Source organism: Phaseolus vulgaris, chromosome 11 (genome assembly GCF_000499845.2).
Source record: "Phaseolus vulgaris cultivar G19833 chromosome 11, P. vulgaris v2.0, whole genome shotgun sequence".
NCBI classification, from domain to species: Eukaryota; Viridiplantae; Streptophyta; class Magnoliopsida; order Fabales; family Fabaceae; genus Phaseolus; species Phaseolus vulgaris.
The window spans coordinates 22,590,778-22,613,960 of NC_023749.2; the positions used below are offsets into that span (position 1 = coordinate 22,590,778).

Consider the following 23,183-nt stretch of genomic DNA (forward strand, 5'->3'; position numbering starts at 1 on the left):
GAGAAAGTCCTCCTCACCTTCGAGTGAGTTCAGGCAAGAACAGATTGCAAGTCCTCAGTGCATCCGGGGGAAGAGGAGATGTAACCCCTGAGCAAGGTTGAGGCACCAGAGAAAGTCCTCCTCGCCTTGAGCGAGTTCAGGCAAGAACAAATTACAAGACCTCTTTGCTTAGGTAAATTGAGGCAAGTTTGAAAGTCCTCAGTTCATCCGGGGGAAGAGGTGATGTAACCCCTGGGCAAAGTCGAGGCACTAGAGAAAGTCCTCCTCACCTTCGAGTGAGTTCAGGCAAGAACAGATTGCAAGTCCTCAGTGCATCCGGGGGAAGAGGAGATGTAACCCCTGAGCAAGGTTGAGGCACTAGAGAAAGTCCTCCTCACCTTCGAGTGAGTTCAGGCAAGAACAGATTGCAAGTCCTCAGTGCATCCGGGGGAAGAGGAGATGTAACCCCTGAGCAAGGTTGAGGCACCAGAGAAAGTCCTCCTCACCTTCGAATGAGTTCAGGCAAGAATAGATTGCAAGTCCTCAGTGCATCTGGAGGAAGAGGAGATGTAACCCCTGAGCAAGGTTGAGGCACCAGAGAAAGTTCTCCTCGCCTTAAGCGAGTTCAGGCAAGAACAAATTACAAGACCTCTTTGCTTAGGCAAATTGAGGCAAGTTTGAAAGTCCTCAGTGCAGAACCAAGCCAGCAAACTTTTAGGCGGTCACCTAGAAATACACATGTCACTTAGCAGATCAGGCAAACGAGATTTCAGGTACTAAGTATAACACACGCCTATTTCTCAGTAAGTGATTTCGTGTCAAATGTTATTACTATAGACTAACCGTTTGTTCAAGTTAAGTTGATTCTCACATAATTAAGCACCAGTTGGTGTTAAGTTGATTTGCTTAAAGCAAAGGTTAGCCAGTTATATCAGATGATTACGCGACAGATAAAGGCGAAACCATGTGCATATTTATATGTATTAAAGCAGTCGGATAAAGAGGAAGTCATTACAAATAGACTCATTACACATAAATAAAGGATGAATGTATAAGTTTTTCATAATGTTTCAAAGCAAAGTGGCAAATGGAAATGTTAATCTGAAGATACAATCTTGCCATCTACCACTTCGTGGCAAATCGAGAACTGAGGCAAGCGAACTGCTCCAAGGCCGCACCAAACGCTGAAGTCAGAACGTTTGCGGTGCTGAGGTCGAGTTCTTCAATTTGTCTCTTTAGCTTTTCGTTCTCCTCAAGTGCTTGGGCAAGCTTCGCTGCAGACTCGCTCAACTCCTTATCTCTCTCGCTCAGCTCCTTAGCTTTTTGGTCTCTGTCAGCTTCAACTTTGCCCAGCAGATCCTCCCTCTCGATTGACCTGGCCTCGAGTTTAGTCGTATGGGCCTTGCTAGCCTGGAGGGCCCCATCCAAGTCAGCTATCTTTTCCCTTTGAGGCACGAGCTTGCTCTCAAGTTCGACGGGCTCTATGAGTTTAGCATTAAGCTTTTGGCGTAGCTCAGCGCTACCTTTATGCTCACTCCGCAGCTCGTCCCTCATGGCGTTCTCCAGCCGTGAAAACTCCAGTCCTTTCATTGTTATGTCGCATTTAAGCTTCTGGACTTGGGCCCTCGCAGTGCTAGCTTCCTCCCGTTGAGCGCAGATGTCGAACTCATATTGGCTCAAGGAGTCCCTTAGAGCCTCGCCCATCATCTTGTGAAGACATTTCTCCATGCACTCAGCAGTTATGGCGCTAAGGTGAGCGGCGTGGGCCTTCAAGACTTCTTCAACGGGGGTTGGACGAGCTGAGGTTGGAGGAGGTGTTGAAGGTTGGTTCTCACCACCACCCTCGTAGGCTTGGATGGCAAGGGGAGCATCAGGGCATGGTGGTGAGATGGTTGGTTCCAGTGCAGGTTGGGGGGATGATTGAGCGCCCTCAGCAGCTGAAGTGTTTGATGGAAGAGCATCCCCAACGCTCTCAAAGGGTGTGGAGGCGCTGGGGGGGTTTTCTGCATAATTTGGGCTCGAGCTTTCAATCGCTGGTGGCTCAGTTGTGGCCGCTCTCTTCCTTTTGCAAACAAGCCCATCCTCAATGCTCTCGTCCTTTTCTTCGTCCGATACCACCATGGGAGTCTTCCTCTTGGCACCTTTTAGTGGTAGTTTTTTCCTCTCAGGGGCAGGAAGGGTGGTAGGAAGGGGTGAGCCCACTTGGGGAGACTTGCCCAAGGCAGCAGCAGCTTCCGCAACTGAATTTGGAACGGTTTGAGAGCCCGCCGCTAGCTCATGACGTTTAACTATAGAGCGTAGCCTAGCCATGTGCTCCTTCCCCAACATTGTATCTGCACAAAGAGATCAATGTTTGCAAATCATTCCAGTTCAAGCAATTAATAATGCATGGGAAAGCAAGCAAAGGGAACACTAATGCACGAATCAAACGACCAAGAATGAATACAGATCGGTATATTGCAAACAAATTTGATAAAGAGTATAGTGGACTAAATACAGAAAGAGAAAGTTGGAGAAGAAGGGAGGACAGACCTATGTGAAAGTCCAGTTGGCTTTCAACGAATTCGAAGTTGATGATGGAGAGGGTGGCCAAAGTGATGTTGGAGGAGGAAACTTCTTTCCAGAAGTTGCACAAGTCCCTGTCAAGCTCCCCCATTTTCTATGGACTCCTCGCCCTCCGAAAGTTGTCCTGGGACTCCTTCTTCCCCTTGTTCACCCAGTACAAGGGGAATCCATCGAGAAGGGTAGGGTCCCGATCGTTGCAACACACACGGACAAACTTGCCCTTCCAGTCTTTGTAGGATTGTTGGAAGATTGATAGGATGTGATGGAGATCAAGATCAAGAGAACATAGAGGCCAATCAACAAGATCAAGAAGAGGTGGAGGCACAAATAGAAGACGCCCATGGAGGTCAAAGTCCACCTCAAAGGCTTACAAGAAGCATGTTTAAAGCTTTAGGAGCTAGAGGACATTTATTTTCTCTTTTTGTAATTTCTTTAGTTGAAGGTGCTTAGAGGGAAACATGCTTAAAGCATCTTTTAGTCTTTAGTTAGGAGTCTTAGGGGGGGGGGGGGGGGGGGTGTTAGTAGATAGGTGTAGAAATAGAATAGGAGGTGCCAAAGTGAAGGAAGGAGTCACACCTTCCTCATGACTTGAAATAGGCGCCGGTTTTAGCTTGCTTTAGGAGGGAAATTTGAATTGTTTTAGCTTGCATTTTCAGCACCTTAGGCTATAAATAGAGGTGCTCTCTTTGTAAAATTCATATTTGAATTTATCTAAAGAAACTATACTCAAAATTGGAGTGAGCATTTGGAGAGCTTTTGAGCCTTCTTCTCTAGTCTTATCTTGAAGGATCCATGGTGTCCTCAAGTGGCGGCAACACTCTCATCTAAGAGCATCCACACTTCTAGTGGCGAGATCATCCATCATTCATCCATCTTCATGAGCAATTCTTCTCTCCTTCCTTTCTTCTTTGTTAATTCTAGTTCTAGCTTGTTGTCTTGTTGTTTTGGTTCGGCTGTTCTTGTTTTCCAGCACCTATTTTTTTCTGTTCTTTGCCTTTTAATTTCACTTTGTTCGGTTCAGTTTGCTTATCATCCTTTTCTGTTCGGTGTGTTTTAATTTTACCTCTCTTTGTTGATTCAATTTGACAATATGTGGAACATCCAAATGAGTTTGGGATTTGGTACTAGTTTTTGGTGAGTTTTGTCTTAGAACAATGATCCAACTCTAAGAAAAGTGCCTCAATAATGTCCAGCTCAAGGTGATTCCTAAGAATGTCAAGAATCATTCTCTATATGGCTAGTGGAATCACATCAGGATGGATCTCCCAGCGATCCCATTAAGGATCACCCACAGACGATCCCATGGCTTCTTGGCCTCGAACAGAAATAGGAATACGTCTACAGAAGCTGGGTTGCCTAGATGTGCGCAGATGATTTGGAATGCCCTGACGAACACCCAGCTATTGGGATGCAGCTGGGCAGGGGCGATGTCGAGCTCAGTCAGAAGCTCCCTCTCAAAGCGAGTAAAGGGGAGTCTGAGCTTGACCTTCTAGAATACGGTGGCGTAGACGAAGCAGAAGGGGTGACCGTTGTTCCCCTCATTATCAGTACAGATAGGCTCCCCAGGAAGACAAGGTCAAACGACCACCTTGTCATCATGTTCCTTACTAAAGGAAAGGTGGACCTTGTCTCCTCTCTTCAGACGAAGAACATCTGCTTCAGTGTTGATAAAGGAGGTCTCACTTAACAAGGCTGGAGTGGCCCACGGGTATAGTAGTTTATAGTCAAGGGTGAGGCGTGCGGTGGCACAGGTGTGTGGAGGGGTTTGTCGCAATTGGTCAGGTCGAGAGGGTGCAGGTCTCTCAGCCCGGCTTGAAGGGACGCTGGGATCCCTAGGAGGGTTATGAGATGAGGAAGGATTTCCTGATGAAGGGATTCAACGTGTTTTTGGAGGAGGGTTTCGAGAAGAGGCAGGGGGGTTTGGTGTGATTCTTGTACGAGCCATCAGGAAAACTGCAAAGAAGACGAAAAGAAGATGAAAAAGGGAAGAGTGGAAGGTTGATAAAAAGAATGACTCGATTGAAAAACGAACAAGAAAACAGCATGAACAAGGGGGGCTCGCAGAGAAGAGAAAACCTAAATGCAGAAAAAAAGCGAAGCAAAGAAGAACATCCCACAACGTATGCTCGAGACAGTTAATGGATGATGCAAACCGATTAAGAATGCTGCAAATATCAGTAGGAGTGATAAAAGGTTACCTTGTGATGATCAGAAGAGCGTTCAGTAAGATGGTGATTGAAGGAGTCGAAGCGTTCGCTAAAGCATTCCGAAAGTTTGGAGTAAGGAAGAAGATAATGAAACAGTGAAGTGGCACGAAGTGTTTAAGAGTTTCGAACATTGCGAGAAGCGCAAACGACAATGAATAATGGTCGTTAATAAGTCCACGTGTCGAACGATCGAAAAGGTTGGTGAAATGTCAAATCAGTAAACAGTGTGGGCATTAGCGCGCAAGGCCACGTAGGTCGCTGAAATTTCAACTTCTTGTGTACCGATCAGGTCATCAAGTGTGATGACGTGGACGAGAGAAAGGCGGGTGGTCGAGAAGACAAAATAGTCACCGTTTATAGAAGTGGCGCTCTGCAGTATACATAATCGGTTGTCGCCGGGTTGGCGTCATCGCCGCAAGAAGCACATCGCCTGATTCCCCAATAAACTCAGTTGAAGCTGTCCGGGGTTCGGGCGAGGAAGTTCAAGCGTGTGAATTCAGTAAAGACAAGAATGCCACGTGGATAATGGACAAGGCCTTAGTCTTTTCGCTGAAACAAGTGTCAGCTCAAGACTGGGGGGCTTGTGTACCGTCTTGTTCCCGGGCGTTGACCAAAAGTCAAAGTCAACACATGGTGGGACCCCTCAAGGGACCAAGGAAGAGAAGTCAACAGGTCGACCGCTCGTGACGTCGCCTAAAGACATCTCCCAAGAGAGACATCGGGCCTCGACAGTTCAGAACAGTAGCAAGGACAAGAGAAAGATGGCTTCAAGGCCATAAGTTCTAGTACCAGTAGGAGGTAAACCTGACTCGTGAAGTATCCACGCCACTGCTGTGAGACCCTGGGACAGATACGACCCATGAGAGGGCCATAACCAGGGGAGAACCACGTGCATGATACGAGAGAAAGGTAGATACACCCCCAGGGCGAGTGACTAGTGATTGGGGCGCATGAGTTGGCACCCAAAAAGTCAACCCACGTGACAAAGGTACTTCGCAGGAACTGGATGTAGCTCTGGGTTTAGAGTGAACCAGTATAAACCTCTGTGTGCATTCTCTCTATCCTTAAATCTCTTTAAATTCAGTTTTTATATTTGTGAACTGGTATAAACAACAGTTTGTTTCTGCGAAACAACCGATTGTTTTTGTGGTGCTGTGCTTTTTTGCTTTGTGTTTTGGCAAACTGAATTCTGATTCAAGTGTTTCTCGAAGTAATTTCATTCTTGGCTTAAAAGTTTGCGAAAACCCTCTTTAAACCATTCATCCCCCCTAGTTTAAAGCCATACATTCTAACAATAAGCATCAAGAGCTTGATTCTTGAAATTTATTCAAGTGTGATCCTAAAACTGTTTTTTAAAGGCTGATAGACTACCTTTTGGGGAAGGTGCTTCAATCAACAGACCACCTCTGTTTTGTGGTTTGAACTACCAATTTTGGAAAGTCAGAATGAAAATCTTTGTGGAATCACTTGAGAAAGGTATTTGGGATGCAATTGAAAATGGTCCTTTTGTCCCAAAATTTGAAAAAGATGGATCTTCCATTGAAAAGCCTTGGTCTCAATGGACTGATTCTGAAAGCAAGAAGGCCAAATTTGATTGCATTGCTAAAAACATAATAACCTCTTGTACCGTCCCAGGGCGTTGACCAAAGTCAACGTATGGTGGGACCCCTCAAGGAACCCAAGAAAGAAAGTCAACAGATTGACCGCTCGAGGCGTCGCCTCGTTAAGGCGTCGCCAAGAGAAGGCGTCGCCAAGGAAGGTGTCGCCAAGAGAAGGCGTCGCCAAGAGCAAGCGTCGCCAAGAGAAGGCGTCACCAGGTTAAGGCGTCGCCAAGCTAAGGCATCGACGGTGTTACCCCCCTGATGCTCATGGGTAGGAAAGACCATGGAGGGGGCGACAACACAAGGAGGCCTCAGGCCTCGACAACTCAAAGCAGTAACAAAGAGAAGAGAAAGGTGGCTTCAAGGCCATAGTTCTAGTACCAGTGGGGAGTACCCTGACTCGTGAAGTACCCACGCCACCTCAGGGAGACCCTTGGGGTAGATACGACCCATGAGAGGGCCAAACCTAGGGGCGAGCCAGGTGCATGGTGTGAGAGTAAAGAAGATACACTCCCAGGGCGAATGACTAGAGGCTGGGGCGCATGAGTTGGCACCCAGGGAGTCACCCCTGCGCCAGAGGCACTTCGAGGAAAAGGGACTCACACAATGGAATAACCCTAAGTTGGGTTACGGCGCTGTGAGGCCCTTTGCGTAGAGCAGCGATCAAGTCAGAAGAACACGTGGCAATAAGCACTGAAAACATCAAGGCTTTCCTAAAAGTTCGCTAAGGTACGCGTTAATTCAGTTAAGTTTCGAACGTTTCAAGGCATGTTTTTATACACTTTCAATGCGCTTTAATGCGCTTTAAATGCGGGAGGTGTTTAAAAAGGGGCCTGGGGACGTTTGAAACGGGATCCGGGTTTTTCCTAATTCTCACAGTTTACACAGACAATTAGGGAACACAGTATTAGTTACTCAGTATTTTCGACCACCTTCTGAGCATCCCTTCTCGGTGTTCCGATACGGAGGTGTGTCACTTTTGATGTTTCTCACTAGCTGACTTGATCGTCGGAGTGCAAACGGCCGCGAGGGCGCCCCTTTGTCCACTTCTTTTCAGGTACTCACAGATGGAGAAGAACGAAGGCGCCCTAGCTCGCGAGGACAGGTCACGCGCAAAGACGATCCCGGTCAACCGGCGGGAACATTTGGCGTCCACCGTGGGGCCGTTTTAAAACATTAGTCCCACCACAAGTACAGTTCACCAGTTCCAGTTCTCAAGTTGCACGATAGTCAGGAAGGTTTCCAGAAACCGCGAAAATGAGACCTGCACGCGCTAGGAGTGAAGAGATGACCATGCAGCAACTCATGGGTATGATGCAGGGATTGCAAGAAGCAATGGCAGCATCGAAAGCGGAGCAAGAGTGCATGCAAGCGGATCTCGCAGCATCTCAGGCGAGAAACGATGAGCTTCACCGCACCAACGAGGAGCTACGCCGCGGGTGGCGCGACGTAGACGAGCCTGAGACTGTCTGATGAGAATCAAATAAAGGAGGCTTTTATTAATGGAGGAAGAGGACATCCACCCTCATATTGAAGTTCTTCCTTCTAGTCTTCTCAAAATTAAAAGAAGACATAAAATAAAGATGAGGCCCAAGCCCAAAGCCCAAGCCCAAGCCCAAGAAGGCCAAAGCCCAAAGAGCCCAAGTCCATCCCATGAGGGGCAAGGCCAAGCTTTGAAATACTCTTGTATAGTTTTAGGAGGAATGGTTATTAAATAAAGGAGTGTGAAAATGTAAAATAAAGTCACATTGTCCATGTGACTTAGGAGAGTGGTGTAGGTGTAGTTTTTAGGAGGTGTCATAGTAGAAAAAGGTCACACCTCCCATGTGACTTGTTTTTTGTGGGAATTTCAAATGAGTTTTATTTGAAATTTCCCACCTATTTTTCAGCACCTCTAGGCTATAAATAAAGGTGCTTAGCTTGTACAATTCAGATTCGAATTTTGATTAGAGAAACTATACTCAATTTTTGAGAGAGCATTGGAGAGCTTTGTGCCTTCCTCACTAGTCTTATCTTGAGAGTTCCATGGTTACCTCAAGTGGCGGCTTGCACACTCATCTTGGAGTCACCATCCTCTAAGTGGCGTGATCATCCAAACATTCCTCCATCTTCATGAGCTTTCTCTTCTCCTTCCTTCCTTCTCTTTTCATGTTCATGTCTTAGCTTGCTTCCTTTGATTTTCAGTTCGACATTTTTCTATTCCTTTGTGTTGTGCTTCGGTTCTTTTCTTTTTCTACCGATCATCTTTGCTTCTTCTTCATTTTCTAGCTTGTTTGTTCGGTTCCTTTGCCTTTTCACTCATTTTGTTCGGTTCAATTTGACAATACATGGAACTTCCATATGAGTTTGGGTTTTGGTACTAGTCTTGGTGAGTTCTTGATCATAGAACCTTGATCCATTTCTATCTTAAAGTGCCTATGTCATATCCAACTCAAGATGATTCCTAAGAATGTCAAGAATCATTCATATTGTGCTATTGGAATCATATCACTGTCACCCCACCAAGAGAATTCTCAACGCCGTTCTCACAGGCGATCTTAGAGACAACGATCCCCAACACATTCACGGGGCCCAAAGTAACCTTCACAGGGATGGAGGACCATGAGGCGCACCTCACTGCGTTCCACATGCAGATGATGCTGGTAGGCAACTCTGATGCCGTAAGGTGCAAGCTTTTCATGAGCACCTTGATTGGGATGGCCATGGACTGGTTCGTCAGCCTCCCTGAGGGTCATATCACGTCCTTCACACAGCTGTCGCAGTTATTCAGAGAGCAGTATCTAGCCAACAGGGCTCCACCCCCAGTTTCATACGACCTGTTCGACGTGAAGCAGTATCAAGGTGAGACTTTGAAGGAGTACATAAGCCGCTTTGGGGCGCAAGTGGTGAAGGTTGGCACCAAGGAGGAGCCCATGATTGTGTACGCATTCAGAAAGGGGGTGTGTCCTAGACCTTTCTGCGAGTCAATCATTCGCAACCGCCCGAAGACTTTTGCTGAAATAAGGCGTCGTGCAGTAGAGCACATCGCCTCTGAGGGGGAGGTGTACGAGAAACGCACAACTGTCGCGCCCGCACGCCCGAGAGCGCATATGCGCGCACAACCCACCAGGGTCCACGAAGCCGCCACAGAGAGGAAAAACCAAGACAGGAAGCGCCGCTACAAGGCAAGGAGGACCCAGCCTAGGGGTCGAGCATAGGGAAGGAGAGAAGGAAATAGACCTTTGAGGCACAATTTCGTGGTGGAGCTTAAAGACCTCATCGTTGTGCCCAACATAGCTGAAAGGTTGAGGACACCGGTGAAGTATGACAAGGTGTTGGGACCCCACAAAGAGTCATGGTGCGAGTTTCACGAGGCATTCGGGCACCATATTAACAACTGCTTAGCGCTGGGCTATCAGTTGGATGAGCTTGTGAAGAATGGTTTCCTAAAATATTATCTCGTTGGGTCTACTACGACCACAGCCCTAGCGACACCAGAGGAGGGTCAAGTGCACGAAATACCGACTCACGGAGAAGTGCACACCATTTATGGCGGCTTTTCCGGAGGAGGACCCAGTGCCTCTCAGCGTAAGAAATATGTGAGGTCAGTGAGTTCACTTGCTGAGGAGTTTCCGGATGACCTGTGGGAGTCAGACCTCGTTTTCACAAGGGCTGACCTGCGGGATGTCGTCCCACACGATAACGACCCCGTGGTCATTTTAGTAGTCACAGCGGGAAGAAAAGTACACAGGGTTCTCGTCGACCAGGGCAGTTCTGCAGATGTCATGTTTTGGTCGACCTTCAACAAGCTACAGTTATCCCCTGACCTGCTGAGACCCTATACTGGATGCATGTATGGATTTGCAGATAACCCAGTGGAGGTACGTGGCTACCTGGAGCTGAGGACGTCGTTCATTGACGGAGCGACGTCCCGTACCGAGAGCATTCGGTACTTGGTGGTAAACGCCAATTCAGCCTACAACATCTTGTTGGGCCGACCAGCGCTGAATAGGCTAAGGGCAGTGTCCTCCACGCGCCACATGAAGATTAAGCTACCCGATCTTAGTGGCAAAGTGATTGTAATCAAGTCAGATCAGGAAGAGGCCCGAAAATGCTATGAAAATAGCCTGAAGAAAAAGAGAGGCGTGGTAATGGTGATTGAACGACCACCCATTTCAGATTCGCGAATCGAGTGAGAATCATTGGAAGAGGCGACGCCCGTGGAGTCCACGCCTGTTGAGGCCACGCCCATTGGGGCGACACCTATAAAGGATGTGCGCGCAGAATAAAGTTACGGTGATGGCTCGCCGATGGAAGAAGTATACCCAGAGGCCTCGCCCATGGAAGAAGCATCGGAGGAGGCGATGCCCGATGCATCCGATAGGGCGACGCCTATAGAAGAGGACCACAGGAATGAGTCTCGTGCAGAGAGTGTGCAAGGTGAGCGACCCCAACCAGTAGACAACGTAGTGGAAAGGCTGATAGGGGGTAAGATGTTCAAATTAGGACGCTTGTTGAGCCAAGGAGAACAAGAAGAAGTAGCCGCAGTGATCTCACACCACCTAGATGCATTCGTGTGGACTGCGGCGGACATGCCAGGCATCGACCCAGATTTTTTGTGCCACCATCTTACCATGGACGCCAAGGTTCGCCCTGTGCGATAGAGAAGGAGGAAGTTCAACGAAGAACGGTGCCTCGTCGTAAAGGAAGAGACGCAGAAGCTGCTAAGTGTCGGGCACATCAGGGAAATACAATACCCTGAGTGGCTAGCCAACGTAGTTCTGGTGAAGAAGGCGAATGGGAAGTGGAGGATGTGCGTCGACTTCACAGATTTGAATAAGGCGTGCCCAAAAGACTTGTATCTGCTGCCGAAAATCGACGTGTTGGAGGATAGCGCCTCGGGCTGTAAGATGCTGAGTTTCTTGGATGCATTCTCAGGTTACAATCAGATCAAGATGCATCCAAGGGATGAGAGTAAAACGGCGTTCATGACGGAGACATGCAATTACTGTTATAAGGTGATGCCATTTGGGTTGAAGAACGCAGGCGCCACCTACCAAAGGCTAATGGACAAGGTCCTCGCACCTATGTTGGGAAGAAATGTCCAGGCCTACGTAGATGACATGGTGGTGACTTCACAGGAAAGAGGGCAGCACGCAGCGGATCTGGAAGAGCTGTTTGCTACCATATCAAAGTACAGCCTCAAATTAAACCCAGAAAAATGCGTTTTTGGCGTGGAGGCAGGGAAGTTCTTGGTATTTTTGCTCACTGAGAGGGGGATAGAGGGGAACCCTGATAAGTGTGCCTCCATCATCGCCATGAGGAGCCCAACCTCAGTTAAAGAAGTTCAGCAATTGACTGGGAGGATGACAGCTTTTCGAGATTCGTATCTGCTGGAGGTGAGAATGGCCACCCCTACTTCCAGTGCCTAAAGAGGAATAGCCGTTTTGCATGGACAGATGAGTGTGAAGCAGCATTCCTCAAGTTGAAGGAGTACCTGGCGACGCCACCTGTGCTTTGCAGGCCATGGGCAGGCGTCCCCCTCCGATTATACTTTGCAGTGACAGAGTGGGGCATCAGCTCTGTGCTGGTCCAGGAGCAAGACCAAGTGTAGAGGCCCATCTACTTCGTAAGCAAGGCCCATAATTGAGGTACCAGTCACTGGAGAAGGCGATATTAGCAGTGGTATTCTCAACCAGTAGGCTTCGCCATTATTTTCACAGTTTCATAGTGGTGGTGATGACGAACCTCCCCATCCAGAAAGTACTTCAGAAGCCACATGTAGCGGGGAGGATGGTTCGCTGGGCGGTGGAGCTGTCAGAGTTTGATATCCAGTATGAACATAGGGGATCCATCAAGGGGCAAGTCTATGCTGATTTTGTGGCAGAGCTCTCACCAGGAGGATACCCTCAAGAGGGGGAGTTAGGGTCACAGTGGATGCTCTCAGTGGATGGGTCTTCCAACCAACAGGGGAGCAGCGCTGGAATAATCCTGGAGGGGCCTAACGGAGTGTTGATCGAGCAAGCTTTATGCTTCGCCTTCAAAGCAAGCAATAATCAAGCGGAGTACGAGGCGTTGATTGCTGGGATGCTTTTGGCTAAAGAAATGGGCGCTCAAAGCCTCTTGGCAAATAGTGACTCACAATTGGTCACAGGGCAAGTAACAGGGGAGTATCAGGCAAAGGATCCACAAATGGCCGCATACTTGAGGTACGTCAAGGTGTTGAAGGGAGCCTTCGCTGCGTTGGAGCTGGTGCATGTCCCTAGGGAGCAAAATGCCAGAGCTGAACTGCTTGCCAAGCTGGCTAGCTCAGGCAAGGGGGGAAGGTAGAGGACTGTCATCCAAGAGACGCTCAAAACGTCGCGAAAGTTTGTGGCGGACAACAGGATGGATGTCCTTCACATTAGTACAGCAAGAGGAAAGCCAAGGAGCCTCCGCTCTTTGAGTCAACGTACGACGAGGGCACCCTGCATCAGCACCTACGCGACCTTGCCGGAGGAAGAGAAGGGCGTACAGGTATACGCCTTGGAGGAAGGTGACACATGGATGACCCCTTACAGGCGATACCTCGCGGATGGAGTCCTCCCAGCGGAACCGGAAGAAGGCAAGAAGGTCAAGAGGAACGCCGCAAGGTACACCTTAGTGGATGGGATATTATTCAAACGTGGGTTTACGCACCCTATCTTGACGTGCGTAAGTGGCGACGAGTGTACCAGAATAATGGCTGAACTCCACGAAGGTATTTGTGGGAGCCACGTGGGAGGAAGATCCTTGGCATCCAAGGTAATACGTGCAGGTTTTTTCTGGCCAACGGTAAGAGAAGACTGCGTTCGATACGCCAGTGTTGCAAGCAGTGTCAGATGCACGTTGATTGGCACAAGGCGCCGCCAGAGGAACGGAGATCCATATACAGCCCATTGGCCTTTCCATACTTGGGGGATTGATATCCTAGGCCCGTTCCCACTGGCGATAAGGCAGATGAAGTACTTGATCGTTGCCATCGAGTACTTCACCAAGTGGATAGAGGCAGAACCAGTGGCACAGATAATTGCGCACAAGGTACAACACTTTGTTTGGAAGAACATTGTGTGTCGTTTTGGGGTGCCGAGACGTCTCATTTCAGACAATGGCACCCAGTTCGCGAGCCAACAGTTGGGGAAGCTTTGTAAAAAAGTAGGAATCAAGAAGGTGTTTGCATCAGTCGAACACCCCCAGACGAATGGGCAGGTCGAGTCAACGAATAGAGTTTTGTTGAGAGGTTTGAAACGCAAATTAGAGAAGGCTAAAAGGGCGTGGGCAGAAGAAGTACCGAGGATTGTGTGGTCTTACCACACCACGCCTCAATCTTCCACCATGGAGACGCCTTTCAGCCTAGTATATGGGTCAGACGCCATGATCCCAGTAGAGATCCACGAGAGCTCGCCTCGTTTCCTAGGCTTCGTGGTAGAAGAATCCAACGAAGAAATAAAAGTGAACATGGATCTGATAGACAAAGCTAGAGAAGAGGCGAGAATAAAGGCTGAGGCTATGAAGAGAAGAGTGGAACGTCAGTACAACTCTAAGGTGAAGTTGCGACAATTCCAGGTTGGTGATCTAGTCATGAGGAAGCCTCATCCTTACGAGTTGGAAAACAAGTTGTCTCTCAAATGGACTGGGCCGTTCAGAGTAATCAAAGCCAAGAGGAATGGTTCATATAAGTTAGAGACTCTAGAAGGAGGCCTCATCCCACGTTGTTGGAATGCGGCGAATTTAAAGTTTTATTTCAGTTGAAATTTTGTATAGGGGACACTCTTTTTCCCTCCTGGGGGTTTTTTAATGAGGTCACCCAAATAAAGAAAAGAGAAGTTTAAGATATTTTTGCCTTAGAGAAAAGAGAAGTTTAAGATATTTCTGCCTTAGTTTTTCCCTCTCATGTAAGATTAAAGATTAAAGAAACAAAAGACAAAGACTCAAGGCAACGGCAGGCGTCGCCAAGACGAGGCATCACCAAGATGAGGCGTCGCCAAGACGAAACATCGCCAAATTAAGGAGCAAAGGTCAAGTTCAGAGCAAGATAACAGGTATGTTGAGTAAAGGCTAAAATCCGGGTGCCTAGTCCTTGAGCAGGGGTTAAGGGATTCCTTCGGGACGCCCCCTCCTCAGGTATGAATAGCTGGCCCCGGTATCAGATATTAGATATAAGTTAAAACCCGAGAGCCTAGTCCTTGAGCAGGGGTTAAGGGATTCCTTCGGGTACCCCCTCCTCAGGTATGAACAGCTAGCCCCGGTATAAGACGTTAGACGTAAGCTAAAATCTGGGTGCCTAGTCCCTAAGAAGAGGTTAAGGGATTTCCGTCGGGACACCCCCTCCTCAGGTAGGAACAGCTTGCCCCAGCGTCTGATGTTTAGACACTTCGCCTTGGTGGTTTCAGACACCCTGAGGACAATACGGCGCTGCTGTAGTGGGCCCTCCTCAGGCGTGGGCACCAAGCGCAAAGAGATAATAGCTAAGTTGCTCTGGTGTTTAGACACCCCGTGGGCGATATGACGTTGTTGTAATAGGCCTCTCCACGGGCGTGGGCACCAAAGCGCAACTTTTGTCCCAAGTGTTTAGACACGCTGAGGACACCCAGAGTAGGTCTCTCCTCGAGCGTGGGCACCGAGTGCAGGTAAGATAAGTCCTCCTCGCCCTCGAGCGATATTGAGGCCATAGAAGAGATCAAGTCCTCCCTCGCCCTTGAGCGATGTCGAGGCCAGAAAAGAAGAGACTCCCTTTTCATCCTAAAGCAATGAGAAAGTCGGCAATGCCTTTGGCTACAAGTGCCTCGGGGCTCAAGAAGAGTAAGTAAAAAGCAGGTTGAAGATTTTTATAAATTCAGAGGGAAAAAGAAATTCGAAGAGTAAGAAGGAGAAGCATAAAAGCATGAGTTATCAGAGACAAGAGAAATACACAAAGGTAAAATCCTCCTTTGCCTTTGGGCAATGACGAGGCAGGCAATGCCCTCATGAGGAAGATTCCTTACAGACACGAAGGCCAAGCAAGGTTCTAAGCAGAGAGACCAAGGGAAGGGTGTGTGCTACGACTCAGAAAGAAAGATAAAGAGAGAAAGTTTCGTACCGCCTAAGGAGTCAAAGGTGAAGCGATGAAGAAATGCATCGAAGGCAAGTACCAGTTGTGCCTTTGGTATAGAGAAGGAAGCAGAAGCAGATAAAAGGTGCAAGGAAAGTTAAAACAAACAAGGATGCAAAGACAAAGTTTAAATAGCATTCAAAACAAATCAAGTCAAGAGTTGGAATTACAGATTGATATAAATAAAAGTTGGCTATGGTTACAAAGAGGGGCTACTCCTCAGAGGCCTCCAATGGCACGATTTTGGCATCAACCACTTCATTTAGAGGGCCACCCGGAGACGTCGATACCCGGATTGGCACAGGCCGTTTGGACTAGAGCCTCTGCAAACCCATCGGCGAAGCCAGTGGCAGCCTCCGCGACCAGCTTTTCCTCAGCAACCTTGAAGTTGGCGGCTTGAGTGGTCATTTCTAGGTCTTTGGAGGCCAAAGCAGCCATCAACTCTTGGACCTTGGCTTGGAGGGTGGCGTTCTCACTGGCTAACTGGGAGCATTCATCAGTCTTGTCCGCAAGTGTGACCTCAAGCTTCTTTTGTTGCGCCTTTGAGGTCTCCAGCGCTGCTTCCAAATCAGCGGCCTTCACTCGGAGGGGCACCACTTGATTGAGGAGTTCGGCATGGGCTTGCGACACCTCATGCAGCCGTTTGTTAGCCTCCTCTTTCGCCTTTTGCGCCACCCTCAGAGAGGTCTTGTACGCATCCTCCTGATGCCCCCAATGAGTGGCCAACCTCTTCTTCTCATCCTTCAGAGAGGCAACCTCTCTCTCTAGCACTTGGAAGGCGGAGGCTTTGGCATCTTTAGCCTTGGCCTGCGCGTGCCAGGTGTGGGCACAAGACATGAACGCGCCCATGTAATAGTAGATGCTTTCCTTCTGGGGCCCTTCAGCTTGGCCGCGCGGGGGCATCCTACCCAAGAAGCCCCTCAATGAGTCTTGCATTGGGAGGGGGAGTTTTAGGGAAGGTGGTGGAACTTTCGTGGAGTCAACTTCAATTCCACCCTCCAGGGCCGTTGGTTGGGGGGGGGGGGGGGGAAGTGGCACTTGGAGGGTCCTCCCTCAAGGATTCAGCCCCATGCGAGGAGGAAGTGGTAGAAGTGACTGTCTGAGGGGAATGCTGAGTTCTTTGTCGTTTGAAGACTTGTCCCCCAGCGGAGTCTTCATCGTCGAAGGCCACCTCCACTACCCTTTTCCCTTTGTCAAGGGGGGCTGATGAAGTAGCAGCCTCGACCAGCGCGAAGGGCATGGCCGCGATGGGAGGTGGTGAGTGTGGAGGTTGGCTAGGAGAGAGTTGGACTGGTGGAGTTGATGGCGTCGTGGTGTGTTGAGGGCGAGAATTGGGAGAAGATGGAGAGGCGTTGGAGGTTGGAAAGGGGGATCCCCCAACTTCCTTCGCCGAAGCCCCGTCTTTGGACTTCAGGACATGAGCCAGCCTCAATCTTCGTTGTCTATCCATCTTCGAATCTGCACCAAAAAGATAAATGCAGTAGGGGTTAAGCACAAGTCAAACACTATACAAAGAAAGCAGATAAGTCATACACTAAGTAAGAACAAGCAAGTGCAGTGAAGGAAGAGTTATAAGGATGGCTCTCATACTTATGTATTTCGCTAAAGCCTCAGCGTTGTACTTTAGGCTTATCAGGGTGGCAGTGTTGAAGCCCCCCGCGCTGGTCAGAATTTGACAAGCCTCTCGATATTTCGATGGCAACTCGTCAAGGGATTTGGGCTTCGTGAGCTTCAACTCCTTCCCCCGGTACAAGGGGAAGCCGTTGAGGGCGGAGGGGTCAGAGTCAGAACAACAAAATTTGAAGAATTTGCCCTTCCACCCCTTGAAGGATTGTTGGAATAAGGTCATGTTCCGTCCGGTTGACTGGGACGTCTTCGTGCGCGACCTCAACCGTCAGCTAGGGACTCCTTCCCACTGGTTACCTGTGGATTCCTGCAAAAAAGAGGACAAAGAGGCGCCCTAGCGGCCGTTTGCACTCCGACGCTCAAGTCAGCCAGCAAGAAACACCAAAACTGTGCACCTCCGTCTCTGAGCACCGCGTGTGGCACTCTGAAGGTGGTAAAAGAACTGTGTATTGGGTTGTGTGTGTGTTTTCTCCCTCAGGCAAAGATCTTTCCCCAGTCCCTTGTACGTAACCTCAAGGCACGAGCAAACAACTAGAGAGTTCTGGTAAATTTGCCAAAAGTTCCCCCCCCCATTTCCAACATTCTCAGCGCTATTTAAACTACCCAAGCATTTAAAGCGCCTTTAATTACAAATGTAACGCACTCAATCAGCGTATCTAATTAGAAAACGTAGCGCATTTAAGACGTTGAAACGCTTGGGAGCCATTATAGTACCTAAACGCTCGAAACGGAAACTGTATTGAATGACTTTAATTACCTGGCACCTGACTAAAGGGTGTTTCTATTCTGACATGGCTGTCGTACACGTGGAGGGCCTCACGACGCCGTGACCCCATCTAGGGGCGTTTCTACCCATCTGGGGACGTTTCTACGTGTGAGTCCTCCAGCTTGGGAGTGCTACTGCGCTAGGGGTGACTTTTTGGGTGCCAACTCATGCCCCCAATCATCTAGTCACTTACTTTGAGAGCGTATCTGCCTTCCTCTCGTACCCTGCACCCGGCTACCCTGGGCGTGACCTTCCTCTTGAGTCGTATCTGTCCCAAAGGCGTCTCCGGGGCGGCAGGGGTACTTCACGAGTCAGGCTGCCCTACACTGGTGCTATCACTATGGCCTTGAAGCCACCTTTTCCTTCTCTTTATCGCTGCCCCGGGTTATCGGGACCTGAGGCCTTCCCACGGCGTCGTTCCCTCCATGGTCTTTCCTACCCATGGGTATCGGGGAACCACACTGTGATTGCCTTGCTTTAGTACTGTTTGATCTGGCGACGCCCTGGTTGGGCGACGCCTTCACCTAGGCGACGCCTTGCCTTGGCGACGCCTCTTCTTGACGACGCTGGCACTTAGCGTCTCTTCACCTAGGCAACGCCTTGTGTTGACTTTGACCCCTGGTGTTGACTTTGACCTTGACTTAGTCAACGCTCGGGTACGGGTACGGTACACAACCCCTGGTGTTGGCTTTGTAGTTGGACTTGGGGGTCGTAGGGGAAGAATCAGGCTCCGCGTTCGCGCGCGTCATGGTGAAAATAGATAGCTGGAGAAAGAAGAGAGGAAAAAGGGTTTAGCAAGTTTAGCCATGGCAAGAAGGGGAAAGAACCCCAGGAAGCGTCACCCACGCGAGAAAAATCAGAGGAGGAAGAAGAAGCGGAGAAATGCAGTAATACGTGAATAACAACAGTCCCAGGCAGTTCAATAAATCAATCTAATGCGACGAAGGGGAAAGGTCGTGAGTATCCGAGATCATACCTTTGCTTTTGGAATGGAGGCAGCAGAAGGGCACAGGAAGGAGAGAATCGCAGTTGCAGAGAAAAAAGGTTTTCGAAGGCGATGAACAGTGCGGAGTTGCAGAGCGAATGAATGTAACAGTAGGGTGAGCGCGGGGTTTGGGGTAACTTAAACGTTACATTTCGTAACCCAAGAGGCGCAAATTGAGGGCCGCAGGATCGAGCCACGCGTCAGAAGGTCGATTGCCCAGGGGAAGCGCAAAGGTCTCTAAAGGAGGGCCACGCGATGGGCCACGTGGCGCGCGATAAAGGGTAGCCCAAAAGGTGTAATCATCCCCATTGCAGGGAATGTCCAATCGGTCATTAAGAATACCCCTGTGGTTCAGATAATGTCGCGTCAGTAATTCGAAAATTTGCTGAGTCAGCAGAGAATGACACGTCATCAAGAAAGCACGTGGATGGCGGGGGCAAGGCTTTAGTCTTTGCGCTGAAGACAAGTCTTCGGCTTAAGACTGGGGGGCTTGTGTACCGTCCCGTGTCAGGGCGTTGACTAAGTCAAGGTCAAAGTCAACAACAGGAAAGTCAAAGTCAACTCGAGGTGTCGCCCAGATGTAGAGACGCCAAGAGAAAGCGTCGCCAAGGCAGGACAAGACGTCGCTAAGGCAAGGCGTCACCTAGGTGAAAGCGTCGCCCTGGTGAGGGCGTCGCCTAGGTGAAGGCGTCGCCCTGGTGAGGACGTCGCCAGATTAAACAGTGTAAAAGCAAGGCAATCACGGTGTGGTTCCCCGATACCCATGGGTAGGAAAGACCATGGAGGGAGCTACGTCGTGGGAAAGCCTCAGGTCCCGATATCTCGGGAAAGTGATAAAGAGAAGGGAAAGGTGGCTCCAAGGCCATAGTAATAGTACCAGTGAAGGGCAGCCTGACTCGCGAAGTACTCCCGCCGCCCAGAGACGCCTTCGGGACAGATACGACCCAAGAGGAAGGTCACGCCCAGGATAACCGGGTGCAGGGTGCGAGAGGAAGGCAGATACGCTCTCAGAGTAAGTGGCTAGATACTTGGGGGCATGAGTTGGCACCCAAAAAGCCACCCCTAGCGCAGTAGCACTCCCAGCAGGAGGACCCACGCGTAGAAACGTCCCCAGATGGGCAGAAACGCCCCCAGATGGGGTCAAGGCGTCGTGAGGCCCTCCACGTGTATGACAGCAATGCCGGAATAGAAACACCCTCTAGTCAGGTGCCAGGTAATTAAAGATATTCAATACAGTTTCCCTTTTTGGCATTCAGGTACTATTTTGGCTCCCAAGCGTTTCAACGTCTTAAATGCGCTACGTTTCATAATTAAGCGCTTTAATGAGCGCGTTACGTTTGAGTTTAAAAGCGCTTTAAGGCGCTTTAAATGCTGGGGGCAGTTTAAATAGCGCTGGGAATGTCGGAAAGAGGGTTGGAACCTTTGGCAAACCTAGGAGAAACTCTTTGGTTGCTTGCCCGTGCTTTAGGGTTACGTACAAGTGACTGGAGAAGATTTTTGCAAAAAGGAGACAACACACACACACAGATACACAGTTCTTTTACCACCTACAGAGTGCCACACGCGGTGCTCAGATACGTGGGTGGACAGTTTTTTGGTGTTTCTTGCTGGCTGACTTGAGCGTCGGGGCGCCTCTTTGTCCTCTTTTTTGCAGGAAATTTGCAGGCATTCAGTGGGAAGGAGTCCTTAGCTGACGATTGAGGCCACGCACGAAGACGTCCCGGTCAACCGGACGGAACAATATCTGTCCCAAAGGCGTCTCTAGGGCGGCAGGGGTACTTCACGAGTCAGGCTGCCCTACACAAGTGTTGTTACTATGGCCTTGAAGCCACCTTTCTCTCCTCTTTATTACTGTTCCCTGGTGATACAGGGTTTGGGGCCTTCCCACGGCGTCGCCCCCTCCATGGTCTTTCCTACCCATGGGTATCGGGGAGCCGCACCGTGATTGCCTTGACTTAATGATATTTGATCTTGGCGACGCCCTGGTTGGGCGACGCCTTCACCTAGGCGACGCCTTGCCTTGGCGACGCTTCCTCTTGGCGATGCTGGCACTTGGCGTCTCTCCACCTAGGCGACGCCTTGCGTTGACTTTGACTCCAGGCGTTGACTTTGACCTTGACTTAATCAACACCCGGATACGGGACGGTACATTTTATTTTCAAAAATAAATAAATAAATAAATAATAATAAAAAAAAATCTTGTATGCCTCCTAATCATTTTGCAGGTTATGTATTTTGACCTGAGGACAGGTTCTATTAGTCAAGGGGGCAGATCCAGCAAATGAAGCAAGACTATAGATAAAAATTTTAACAAAAAGCTGGATGACTTCTTAAGAAGAGAGGATTGAGCAAAAATATGGTTCTATCTCTCTAATTCTCTTTTCTTTTCAATTATTTAAATTTTATTTTCTGTTTAGTTTTTATTTATTTTATTTTATTTTTCGGTTATTTTGTTTTTTTTTATTTGTTTTTTTTTAGTTTGTTTTAATTGCTTATTTTGTATTTTTAATAAATTTGTTGTTTTTGTTAGTTTGTTAGTTTTAGGTTTTGAATTATCTTTCTTGAATAAATTTTCAGTTTTAATTTGTTTGCTTTCTAGTTTATTTTTCTCAAATAAAAAAGAACTAGAATATTAATTTTGAATTGTGGAAAAAAGAATTTGTGTTTAGATATTAAACAGTGAGATGAATTAGACACAGGTTAGAAAAGAAAATATGATTGAATCCCTATTCAAATGTAGTTAAAATTATGATACATGAAAATTTAACAGGATGATTGATTAGGACAAATAATGACAAGACAAAAAGGAATGAGACCATTTAAACCAAGTGAGTGTGTGAACCTTAAACAGTTTTGAGAGTTTTACTGATGAATTAACAGTTGTGGTTGCTTAATTTTTATTTTTGTTGCATCATAAAAGAGCATGAAGATGATTGAGGCATTTGTTTGTGTTAATTAGGGCCAGGGCCAAAAATCCAACCTTTATATTAGAATTCCATTTTTTTTATATCCCCTTTGGGCTAAGAAATTTTTTGTTAATATTGCACCTTAACCTTTATTGATATAATTTTCTACCCTTTAGCATGTCTAAGGAAGGAGAACATAGATGCAATACATATAGAAAAGGGAATGGTTGGTTCTAATTTTGAAAGTTCAAAAAGTTGAAAATAGGAAGAATCTTTTCCTATTATTGAAAAAAAAAACAGAAACAGAAGAAGAAAAAGAAATAAAAAAAAAGAAAGATAGAAAAAAATTTCATGAAAATCATGAAAAGAAAGAAAATGAGGAAAAAGGTGACATCGAAAGAAAGTGGTAATTAGATAACATATATGTTCTCTATAATTGAATTATAGGTATGTTCTTCTTTAAGATGTGCATTTTCTTATCTAAGAAAAACCAATATTTTTTGGAAGCCCAGCCTCATTACCACCCTGTAAAAGACCTCAAGATTCATGTTTCTAATATGTTTGTGATTTGAAGATGAAATGAAAAGCAACTGTGATTTGTTATGATTCAATGAAAATATAGAGAAACACCTACCCGTGAGCATATGAGAAGATATTCCTTGATGAATTGTCATTTTTTTTGTTTTGATTTGATCCTGGAAATTGATTGTGTCTATAATTTTCTATATTTGAATTTGGAAGCATCATAAGTTTCTAATTTGATCTGTTGTTTAGTGAATTAAGCTGTTTGATATTTAAATTCAAATATATTCATTTACTTTGCTTGAGGACAAACAAGATTCTAAGTTGGGCAGAGTGATAAGTGTCTAATTTTAGTAATATTTCATATTAAAATATAGGCACTTATGAGGATTTATTGCTAATTTACATATAAAATAATCCCTAAATTATGAATTTATACCTTTCTACATTTTTTATGATCTTTATTTGAATAAGAGTATTTTATTCCCAAATTTGGTGTTAATTGCAGATTTCTAAGGAAGATTGGAGATTTGGATTAAAGATGAATGATTTGAGCTAAAAAGATAAAGATAGAAGGTCCCAGAATGGAAAAAGATGCAAAGAAAGATTGGGCCTTTTTTATGTTTTATCATTTAGCTCATTAGCGCGACATAGGAAACAACCTAACCCTATAAAACTAGGATAAATAGAGGGCTAGAGGCGCAACCTTAGTGTGCCAGATTGAGAGGAAAACACCATAGAGTGAATTGTAACCCAATTGGAAGAATAGAAGGTGCTAGAAGTATGCGTGGCTAATTCTACTCTTCGGGATTGGGAGTAATCTGCTCAAACTCTTATGTATTGAGGTGATATCTTATATATTAATATTCAGTTCTTGATTGATTATTGGTATTGTTGTTTTACTTTTAATTTTTCGTTACAAATTGAGAATCTTAAAT

General features: G+C 47.3%; 3 protein-coding genes across 3 annotated transcripts; 2 read left to right on the forward strand and 1 right to left on the reverse strand.

Annotated features, from left to right (window-relative positions):
* Positions 1 to 1,101: 1,101 nt before the first annotated feature.
* LOC137836996 (uncharacterized) lies at positions 1,102 to 2,635 on the reverse strand. Its single transcript, XM_068645811.1, has 2 exons — positions 2,512 to 2,635; positions 1,102 to 2,312 (listed from the first exon to the last, which is right to left on the reverse strand). The coding sequence occupies exons 1-2, from the start codon at positions 2,633 to 2,635 to the stop codon at positions 1,102 to 1,104; spliced, it is 1,335 nt and encodes a 444-aa protein (XP_068501912.1).
* Positions 2,636 to 8,943: 6,308 nt separating this feature from the next.
* Positions 8,944 to 10,527, forward strand: LOC137837007 (uncharacterized). Its single transcript, XM_068645821.1, has 2 exons — positions 8,944 to 9,193; positions 9,605 to 10,527. The coding sequence occupies exons 1-2, from the start codon at positions 8,944 to 8,946 to the stop codon at positions 10,525 to 10,527; spliced, it is 1,173 nt and encodes a 390-aa protein (XP_068501922.1).
* A 1,543-nt stretch (positions 10,528 to 12,070) lies between these two features.
* LOC137837025 (uncharacterized) lies at positions 12,071 to 12,661 on the forward strand. The gene has a single exon (XM_068645842.1). It carries the CDS (start codon positions 12,071 to 12,073, stop codon positions 12,659 to 12,661), a length of 591 nt encoding a protein of 196 aa, XP_068501943.1.
* The last annotated feature ends 10,522 nt before the right edge of the window (positions 12,662 to 23,183 follow it).

Bases quoted from the DNA above. Each gene is read 5' to 3' on its own strand.
- LOC137837007 (XM_068645821.1), top strand. From the start codon at position 8,944: ATGGAGGACCATGAGGCGCACCTCACTGCGTTCCACATGCAGATGATG. The intron at 9,194-9,604 runs GTGAGACTTTGA...TGGAGCTTAAAG, and splicing joins CGACGTGAAGCAGTATCAAG to ACCTCATCGTTGTGCCCAAC.
- LOC137837025 (XM_068645842.1), top strand. From the start codon at position 12,071: ATGACGAACCTCCCCATCCAGAAAGTACTTCAGAAGCCACATGTAGCG.
- LOC137836996 (XM_068645811.1), bottom strand. From the start codon at position 2,635: ATGGGGGAGCTTGACAGGGACTTGTGCAACTTCTGGAAAGAAGTTTCC. The intron at 2,313-2,511 runs GTCTGTCCTCCC...CTCTTTGTGCAG, and splicing joins CCAACTGGACTTTCACATAG to ATACAATGTTGGGGAAGGAG.